Source organism: Vigna unguiculata, chromosome 3 (assembly GCF_004118075.2).
Source record: "Vigna unguiculata cultivar IT97K-499-35 chromosome 3, ASM411807v1, whole genome shotgun sequence".
NCBI lineage: Eukaryota > Viridiplantae > Streptophyta > Magnoliopsida > Fabales > Fabaceae > Vigna > Vigna unguiculata.
Genome location: NC_040281.1, coordinates 59,941,399 through 59,951,133, shown reverse-complemented (window position 1 = coordinate 59,951,133; position 9,735 = coordinate 59,941,399). Strand labels below are relative to the sequence as shown.

General features: G+C 34.8%; 2 protein-coding genes across 4 annotated transcripts; both read right to left on the bottom strand.

Annotated features, from left to right (window-relative positions):
• Positions 1-653: 653 nt before the first annotated feature.
• On the bottom strand, positions 654-2,872 carry LOC114177000 (heat shock factor protein HSF30-like). Its single transcript, XM_028062214.1, has 3 exons — positions 2,385-2,872; positions 1,085-1,944; positions 654-999 (listed from the first exon to the last, which is right to left on the bottom strand). Exons 1-2 carry the CDS (start codon positions 2,775-2,777, stop codon positions 1,123-1,125), a joined length of 1,215 nt encoding a protein of 404 aa, XP_027918015.1. The 5' UTR covers positions 2,778-2,872; the 3' UTR covers positions 654-999; positions 1,085-1,122.
• Positions 2,873-6,748: 3,876 nt separating this feature from the next.
• Positions 6,749-8,952, bottom strand: LOC114178590 (heat stress transcription factor A-7a-like). Of its 3 annotated transcripts, none has more exons than XM_028064592.1 (3): positions 8,441-8,952; positions 7,225-8,068; positions 6,749-7,129 (listed from the first exon to the last, which is right to left on the bottom strand). In XM_028064592.1, the coding sequence occupies exons 1-2, from the start codon at positions 8,798-8,800 to the stop codon at positions 7,247-7,249; spliced, it is 1,182 nt and encodes a 393-aa protein (XP_027920393.1). In that variant the 5' UTR covers positions 8,801-8,952; the 3' UTR covers positions 6,749-7,129; positions 7,225-7,246. The 3 variants fall into 3 exon arrangements, with proteins under 3 accessions (XP_027920393.1, XP_027920392.1, XP_027920391.1); XM_028064591.1 differs by having other exon boundaries at positions 7,215-8,068; positions 8,441-8,951; XM_028064590.1 differs by having other exon boundaries at positions 6,749-8,068; positions 8,441-8,951.
• Positions 8,953-9,735: the final 783 nt, after the last annotated feature.

The window sequence follows — 9,735 nt, the reverse complement described above, 5'->3', positions numbered from 1 at the left end:
ATTCTCTTTCTACTTATTCTTTACAATTTATTACACCAAAACAATAGTATTCTGCTCCATTCATTTCTTAGTCCATTATTCTGATGATAAATTATCTCTTAACACATTCTAATTTCATTAATTTCCTTAATCCATTGTTCCATTTTTAATTTCTTAACATATTCTAATTTCATTAATGTCCTTAATCCATTTTTCTATTTTAATTTCATTAGTTTCCTTAATCCCTTTTTCTATTTCTAATTTCACTAATTTTGTTAATCCATTTTTGTATTTTCTGTGCAACTTGGTCTTCACAAACTTCTCACTTTTCATCAAGTTCTTCTTCTCCAGGTCTTCACTTACTGAGATCTATTCACCAATATATTCCAAATGTGTTGAAGGATTTTATACTCTTTTAATCATGTATCGATATAGAATCCGAATAACCTCACCGTTATAATTTTCCAATTATCCAAACAACATTTCTCATCTCCCAAGCTGAAAAGTGTGATTCAGGAAAATGAGACAAGTAAAAAGACAGATTATAACAGCTCCGAAGACAGAGACGTCTCCAAAATTATCTTGAAAGCCTAAACCTCAAAGTGATTCACGAAGCTGATGACTAATTCTAGGAGACAAAGGAAAGGACAGGCTACATTAAACAGGCTGAAACGGAACAGGAACATTATTGTACACCAGAAGTATTGAACTATAAACCATGTTCTGTAATACAAATTTACAACCTACATAGTTAATTACTACACCATAAAAGTCATGACCATGCTGATAGGACTATAAGACCCTAAGTCAAGGAAATGAACACCAAGGGAGGAAAGGGCTATACAACATATGAACAGTTTTGACACAAACAAACTGAAACATGAAAACTCTCGCTTCATCGTATAAAAAGCTGGGGCGAGCAACTAGGTCCTGGTAATTGAAGAGCCATGTAATATTAAGCTCTTCATCTTATGTAGCAGCACAGCATCTTCACACACACACAAAACCTGAAATTGCACCCTGCATAAATTGCCAAATGCAGCATTAAAGACCAGATTAAGATTGTTCAAAACTAAACATTTAGGGAGTTGGGGAGGAAGATTACCATTACAAGGGACAACCACACTAGTGAGAGAGATCAATTCAACTAGTTTGTTCCACCAATCCACTTGCAGTTCCAAGAGACCAATCCGATGGCTTAGTGATCAAATCCTCTAATTCAAGATAGATATTAGAGTCATTCACATCTAGTTCTTCATCAACTACAGAATTTTCCCGCATTAGTTTTTCTGACATAACATGATATGCAGAAGAAGCATCTGGCGCATTTGCGCTAGAACAACCATGGGCCCTTGACCCTTGCACAGGGTTACACAATTGATCTTCCAAGGGAGAGGGAGTTGGGTGCTCCATCTTGTTGATGTTCACAGTTTCAGACAGAAATTCGTCGAGCTCGGATTGCATTGAAGGGAATTGTTTATGATTTTGGGGTCTGTAATCAACATTAGGGGTTGTCTCCACGGTGTTTGGGAAGGGTACATAGCAGGGGTTTCCCATCAATCTAGGCCTCTTAACCATGTCGTTACCATCAAGCTCTCTTTTCCTCCTCATCTTTTGGATTAACTGCTCAACAAACGCTGGCCTTCTAGCCATTCTTGTGAGGAAAAACATCATCTGATACTGCTTCATCTCTGCATGCCGAACTCTCTCCTGAACATTAGTGAGCTGAACATGCGAATTCTCCTGCTGCTGTCTCAGTTTCAGAATCTCCACCTTCAAAATGTTCTGGTCCTTCTTCAGTTTCTCCACTTCAGCCTCCACGCCTGGCTTCATCAAATTGAAAGCTCCGTGATGCAGTCTGTTGTACTTTCCCCTCCTTCTTATGTTCTTCAGCAAATGCCTCTTCCCTCCTTGGAATCCTTCATTCGCAAACTCCCACCGGTCTGAATCAACCTTCCTGAAGCCCTGTACCCGTTACACCATAAATCCTTCGTTTACATCTCAATAATGATATCATGTATAAATACAGACGAATCCAATTACTTCACACAGAACCCTTTACTGTGTACGCAATCAGACTAAAAGCTAAAGTATTATCAAATGTTGCAAGAAATTCGTCAAAAATGGTTAGTAAAATTCTGAAATCAAAATTTATTAATCAAAGGTTCAATTTATACAGATTACAAATCTTTGGTTCCATAGATTAATTAGGAAGAATAACCGGCGTCAGTTGATCAAAATCAAAGCTTATTTTATAGATTTGAATATTTGATCCTAATCCATAAAATTATAGTGTGAGTGAGAAAGAAGAAGACAGAGAAAGAGAGGTACAATAGAAGGGTAAGGTGAGAGAAAATTAAGGAGAGAAAGAAGAAAAGGTTGAGAATGTGGAAAATTTGACTGACATAGGTGTTGAGCTGGCGAATGAAGCTGGAGAAATTGCTGTGCTTGAAGTATTTGGGAAGAAGGGTTTTGGAGAATTCATGAGAGTCCCAAACGACGAAACTATCGCGAGTTTGACTCCATGACACAACAAGGTCAGTTTTAGGGTCCTCCACCATATCGAAGGTCTTCTTCAGGAACGGAGGGGGCCCCATCTCGTGCAACCCTTCCATCGGTTTCGGCGTGTTATCCATGAAACCGTTAACGGCGCCGTCATCGAGCTCTTCCTTGACGTGAACCGCCGTTGCCTCTTCCGTGAGGCCGGAGTCCTTGCTGTCGCTGAAAACGTCGTCGTGGCGATGGCTTTCGCTGTCGTCGAACATCTCCGGTTTGAGTGGTGGCAGTTGTTCTCCCATGGCAGTGATTTGAAAGCGTTGAATAGTTGCGAAGGAGTGTGTGTGAGGGATTGAAGTGTTGTGTTTTGACACAGGTGTGTTGTGTGTTCCATTTATAGAGGGTGTGAAAAGAAGGAAAAAGAGTATTTTTAATGCGAAGAAGAGAAGAAGGTGATGGATAGCGTATCTTTGTGACTGTCCATTTTAGGAAACTCCTTTCGACAGCCACGTTTTCATGACTCTTACTTTCTCGCCACTTGTACGGAAATAGTCTTGCCCTGGTCCCTATCAAATCTAATTTTCGAACACCAAATTCATCTCACTCATTATCTCTTACTGTTTCTTCTGTAACAACATAAATAAATACATCAACCAAAGCAATTCATATTCTTCTAATAACACCAACAAAAACATTAACTAAAGAAGTCAAGTTTTTTCAATCCATTCTCTAAACTTTATATGTACATGCTTGGTATCAGTTTAACTTTAAAATACTTTCTTAAGTAACATTATTAAATTTGTGTTTTTTTGTTTAACATTATTAAATTGGTTTTTATTTTTCCCTTTTCTAATTTGTAGGATGTTTTATTTATTTTTCCTTGTACGGCACGTGCTTATTTATTAAAGAAGAGAACAAAAATAGCAAAAGAATGCAAACAGATAAATGCAACGGTTACGGTCCATGCGGTTCGGTTAGTGCGTCAGTGTTGTCGGTCATCACCTGCATGTATTACAAGTGTTGACACGTCTAATTGGTGTAACAACTTTATGCAGTTTGATAAATATTCGTTAGAAAAAAAAAAGAAGAAAAAAACAGTACCTATCCACACCTTTTTTTCTTTTTTACAAAAATTAAGAACTGTCTTTATGTAACTGTTCCAAAAAAAAAAAAGATGACTTAAACCAAAACATTGAATGTGAGAGATATTTTAAACGGTGCACTCAAACTTATTCATGAATCTAAAATACTTATCTTATGACAATGTAGTACAAAATACTATGTTATATGGTATTGGATATTAATATATTAATTTTAGAAGGTAAATATAGGTAGGGATTGTGGTTAGAAAAAATAGGAATTAGAAAACTGATCGGTGGTGGTGACCACATGTGAGGAAACAAGAGACATGTCGTTTGATGCGATTGTTGATGTTATATATTTATTTATGGATGTTATAGTAATTGGTTGGACTTATTACAATTAACGTGGCAGTATACGAGTTACGAGTTCTGACTTTTTTGTTACACAAAAACGTGATTCAAAGTTAGCCTTATAATAAATTTGTCGAGACATAAACGACCCTGAGAAAGGAATAAGAGAGTGGACCCCGTTTTTCTTGTTTTCTCAGTGGTGATCAGATTTCACAGAGTATCGATAGACATAACCAATCGGTCACACACCGAAGTAACAAGTGTGAATAAAGGGAGACATGTTAGGTACGTCTACCACATCAGGGTACAGGATTTCAAGAGTAAGTAGGTATGAGATGAATTAAAGAAAATTAATTTTTAGGTAATATTTTATTATAATTAAAAATAAATTAAGTTTAAGTTTACTTTCTACGTTTATTATAATGTTTATTAATATTTTATTTTAATGATTGTATCATATCATTCCTATTAAATTTGTTTTTGCAAATATTTATTATAAAAAAGTGTCTCATTAATAATTTGATCAAAGTTATTAATTATTATAATGACAAATTTACGTATTAGTTTACAAAATAAAAAAATTATTGACTATTATTATAGTCATTGTTATGAATCATTATAGATATAAAATTATAATTGATCACTAAATTGATTATTAATTAATTAAAAGATAATGATATTTTGATTTAAACAATTTAACTTTCATTTTGTAGTTTCTAACATGGTTTACTATTGGGCATGGATTCTTTCAAAGAAAAAAACAATGGTTCCAAACTAAGTCACATAAGGGAGTACAAGATGAGAGTCACATTCTAAGAGTCAATTTATGATTTTTATTAATTAAAAATTAATTTAGAAATCAATTTTTTTGGTAACAAAAATCTTAATAGCTACTGTTGAGTGACAATTTTTCTTTGATAAATAAATTTAAGAAACCAATTTAGAGACCAATTATAATTTTTTTATAATAATCAATAATTTTTTATTTTGTAAATCAGTGACTAGATCACTAAAATTGGTTGTTAATGAGACATTGTCTTGTATTGTATCTTGACTATGACACTCTTTGGTATATACAAAGTATTTTGACACTCAAATTAAGTGGAGTTCAAGGTGATAATAAATGTTGTTTTTAACTGATTTTTATAACTGATGTGCATTGCTTTATCTATAGTGTTTTATGTGAGTTTTAACTCTATTTTTGGATTTGTACCTAGCCCAATTGTTGTTGACCCATCTTACCATTATCCTAACCTTGGATTATCATATTGATCTCATTTAATTATTTTGCTAATTGTTTTACTTTATTGAATGTGAGTTTGTGGTGGTGTTAAGAGTTTTAGGCTTCAAGTTCGAATAATGTTGCGAACACCACTCAATTTGTTGGTTTCACATGTCTTTTGATATTATGTTTGAGTAATCGAGAGGTGCTTAGCATAACTGAGTGATCTGAACATGTCGAGATGACTGATTGGTTTAGGTAATATGTGTACATTACTCTCCTGAGCTCAAACGTATATGATGCGGTGAGACATTTCAAAAGAAAATTTTCTATTTTTTTTCCATGTTATTGGTTTCGTGGTGGTATTCTCGTGCAACGTTTATGTATTCTATTCCTACAGGTTTGAGCTAGCAAAGAGAAAATTTAGTTAATAAAGGGACAAGATTGAGTTAAGAATTGTGAATATTAATGCATTTGACAAACATTTTAGAGTTGATGTAAAGGGTCGAACACTACAAATTGTGAAAAGAATTGAAAATTCACTTAAGTTATATTACGATAACAAATCAACCGTTTTATATTCGAACAATAATAGAAGTTCGGCATCAAAACACATTAACATCAAGTTCATAAGTCTCAAGAAAAAGGTACAAAGTGGATGGATTTTCATAGAACATAAAGGATCACATTCCATGATAGCATATCCTCTTACATCTTTACTAATGTCTTTCATGAAAATACTACTATAATTTGATGAATATTTTATAGTTTGAAGATTTTTTCGTTTAGTGGAAGTTAATCGTTCGATATTATGTATAAATACTTTTGTATTTGAATAATTTATTTTGGATAACATATAAAATTTAATATTCAATCATTGCATTTGTTCCATCAATCACACAATCAAAAGACAAAGACTCGTTAAAGATGAAAGTCATAAGAAGAAGATAGCCTATACTTATCAATTTTCAACTAATCATACTTTACTATAGTTAAATCAATCAACATTATTATAAAGTATAATAATCATTATATAAAGTTTAATGATTGATATCAAACTTTTTATATTTAATAAAAAATATTTACAAAAATATGCATGAATAATACCAATTTTAGAACATAAATTACTATTTCTCACTGAACCTGAACCTAAACCCTGAAAATCCCTCAAACTCTAAAACACACATCCAAAACACCGGTCTTTTGTTCATAAAAAACTTTGGTGGAAAACCCTCTGTAAGAGAATATGTGGAATCTGCTATAGATTGTATCCTTTTATGAAAATTTGTCCACTTGCATCTTCATAACTATAGTATAAACTTGATAAACTTAATGTTAATGTCAATGTGTTTTTGTCTTAATCAAACTCTTATCACATCGCGTATGTATAGTTTTCATTTTAAAAATATCAAAACATTTCTCAATTTCCAAGCTGTGATTCACTAAAATATAAGGTAAGCGAAGTGATTCGCAAAATTCTGAGACAAGGAAAAACAGAGATCATAGCAGCTCAGAAAACAGATACGTCTCCAAAATTATCTCGAAAGCGTAAAGCTTAAAGTGATTCACGAAGCTGATGACTGCAAATTCTAGGAGATGAAGAAAAGGACGGATTACATTAGATAAAGGCTGAAACGGAACAGGAACGTAATTATAAACCGGGAGTACTGAACTATAAACCATGTTAATACAAACTTACAACCTACACAGTTCTTTACTACACATAAAAGTCTTAGCTGTGGCCATGCTGATGTATGACTTAAGAGCCTATGTTAAGGAAAGGAACACGAAGGGAGGAAAGAGCTGTACAACATATGAACAATTTGGACCCGACCAAACAGAAACATGAAAATTCTCGCTTCATCATATAAAAAGCTGTGGCGAGAAACTAGGTCATGCCTTTCAAAGCTGGTAATTGAAGAGCCATATAATATTCAGCTCTTCATCTTACGTAGCAGCAGAGCATCTTCACACACACAAACACACCTGAAATTGCACCCTGCATAAATTGCCAAATGCAACATTAAGGACCACATTATTCAAAACTACACATTTAGAGAGTTGGAGAGGAAAATTTCCATTACAAGGGACAACCACACTAGTGAGAGAGATCACTTCAACTCGTTTGTTCCACCAATCCACTTGCAGATCCAAGATACCAATCCGTAGGCTTAGTGATCAAATCCTCTAATTCAAGATAGATATTAGAGTCATTCACATCTAGTTCTTCATCAACTACAGAATTTTCCCGCATTAGTTTTTCTGACATAACATGATAGGCAGAAGAAGCATCTGGCGCATTTGTGCTAGAACAACCATGGGCTCTTGACCCTTGCACAGGGTTACACAATTGATCTTCCAAGGGAGAGGGAGTTGGGTGCTCCATCTTGTTGATGTTCACAGTTTCAGACAGAAATTCGTCGAGCTCGGATTGCATTGAAGGGAATTGTTTATGATTTTGGGGTCTGTAATCAGCATTAGGGGTTGTCTCCATGGTGTTTGGGAAGGGTACATAGCAGGGGTTTCCCATCAATCTAGGCCTCTTAACCATGTCGTTACCATCAACCTCTCTTTTCCTCCTCATCTTTTGGATTAACTGCTCAACAAACGCGGGCTTTCTAGCCATTCTTGTGAGGAAAAACATCATCTGATACTGCTTCATCTCTGCACACCGAACTCTCTCCAGAGCATTTGTGAGCTGAACATGCGAATTCTCCTGCTGCTGCCTCAGTTTCAGAATTTCCGCCTTCATAATGTTCTGGTCCTTCTTCAGTTTCTCTACTTCAGCCTCCACGCCTGGCTTCATCATATTAAAAGCTCCGTGATGCAGTCTATTGTACTTACTCCTTCTTCTTATCTTCTTTAGCAAATGCCTCTTCCCTCCTTGGAATCCTTCATTCGCAAACTCCCACCGGTCTGAATCAACCTTCCTGAAGCCCTGTACCCGTTACACCATAAATCCTTCATTTACATCACAATAATGATATATATAATAAAAACAGATGAATCCAATTACTTCACACAGAACCCTTACGCAACCAGACTAAAAGCTAAATATTATCAAATGTTGCAAGAAATTCATCAAACTGGTTAGTAAAATTCTGAAATCAGAATATATTAATCAAAGGTTTAATTTATACGTATTACAAAACTTTTGTTTAACAGATTAATTTGGAAGAATAATTGGCGTCGGAATGATAGTGTGAGCATTATTTTTGAGAAAGAAGACAGAGAGGTAGAATAGAAGGCTAATGTCAGAGAAAATTGAGACACAGAAGAAAAGGTTGAGAATGTGGAAAATTTGACTGACATAGGTGTTGAGCTGGCGAATGAAGCTGGAGAAATTGCTGTGCTTGAAGTATTTGGGAAGAAGGGTTTTGGAGAATTCATGAGAGTCCCAAACGACGAAACTATCGCGAGTTTGACTCCATGACACAACAAGGTCAGTTTTAGGGTCCTCCACCATATCGAAGGTCTTCTTCAGGAACGGAGGAGGACCCATCTCATGCAACCCTCCCATCGGCTTCGGGGGCTTATCCATGAAACCGTTAACGGCGGTGTCATCCATCTCTTCTTTGACGTGAACCACCGTTGCCTCTTCAGTCACTCCGGAATCCTTGCTCTCGCTGAAAACGTCGTCGTGGCGATGGCTTTCCCTGTCTTCGAACATCTTCGCTTTCAGTGGTGGCAGTGATTTAAAGTTTGAAGTATGTGTTTGCTTTGGCAAGCGTTGAATAGTTGCGAAGGAGTGTGAGGAATTGAAGTGTTGTGTTTTGACAGAAGTGTGTTGTGCGTTCCATTTATAAGGGTGGGAAAAGAGTGAAAAAGAGTATTTTAATAAGAAGAGAAGAGGGTGATGGAGAAGCGTATCTTTGTGACTGTCCATTTTAGGAAACTCCGTTGGACAGCCACGTTTTCATGACTCTTACTTTCTTGCCACTTGTGCGGAAATACTCCTGCTTAGGTCCAAATCAATTCTAAGTTTCGAAAACCAAAATCATCTTATTGCCTTATCGTCTTACGTGTCTCACACCGTTTCTTCAGTACGTCCTTTAAAAGAATACACCTATCTTACAATTCATTATAATAATATAAGCATGTCTTAGAATTTTAACTTAAATATTAAAATAAATGCAATTAAAAATATCATTTTAAATGATTAAGTAGTTATATTTTATTCAATAGGTACAACTCCCATAATATGGACATAAAACATCCTGTAATATATTCGCATTACATAAATTTTATACATAACATTACGGTACTTCTGAACATTTAGATGGATGATAAGATCATTATATATATTAATCAAATAAATCAAAAATTCATAAAAAAATTCATAAAAATGATATGAACACACATTAAGATGAAATCTAACTACGCTTGCCAGCAAATCTCGTCACTAATGAATTGAAATACATAAAAATGTAATTAAGTATAATAATTATCATAAGCAGGATTGTTAAAATTTGTTATTTCACAAAGAGATAGACTCTCTTCCTTTTTCCAACTTTTAGGCTTGGATATTTTCGTTTTTCTTGTATTGCACGTGCTTCTTTATTAAAAGAGAGAACAAAAATACCTAAGGAGTGTATATAGATAAAT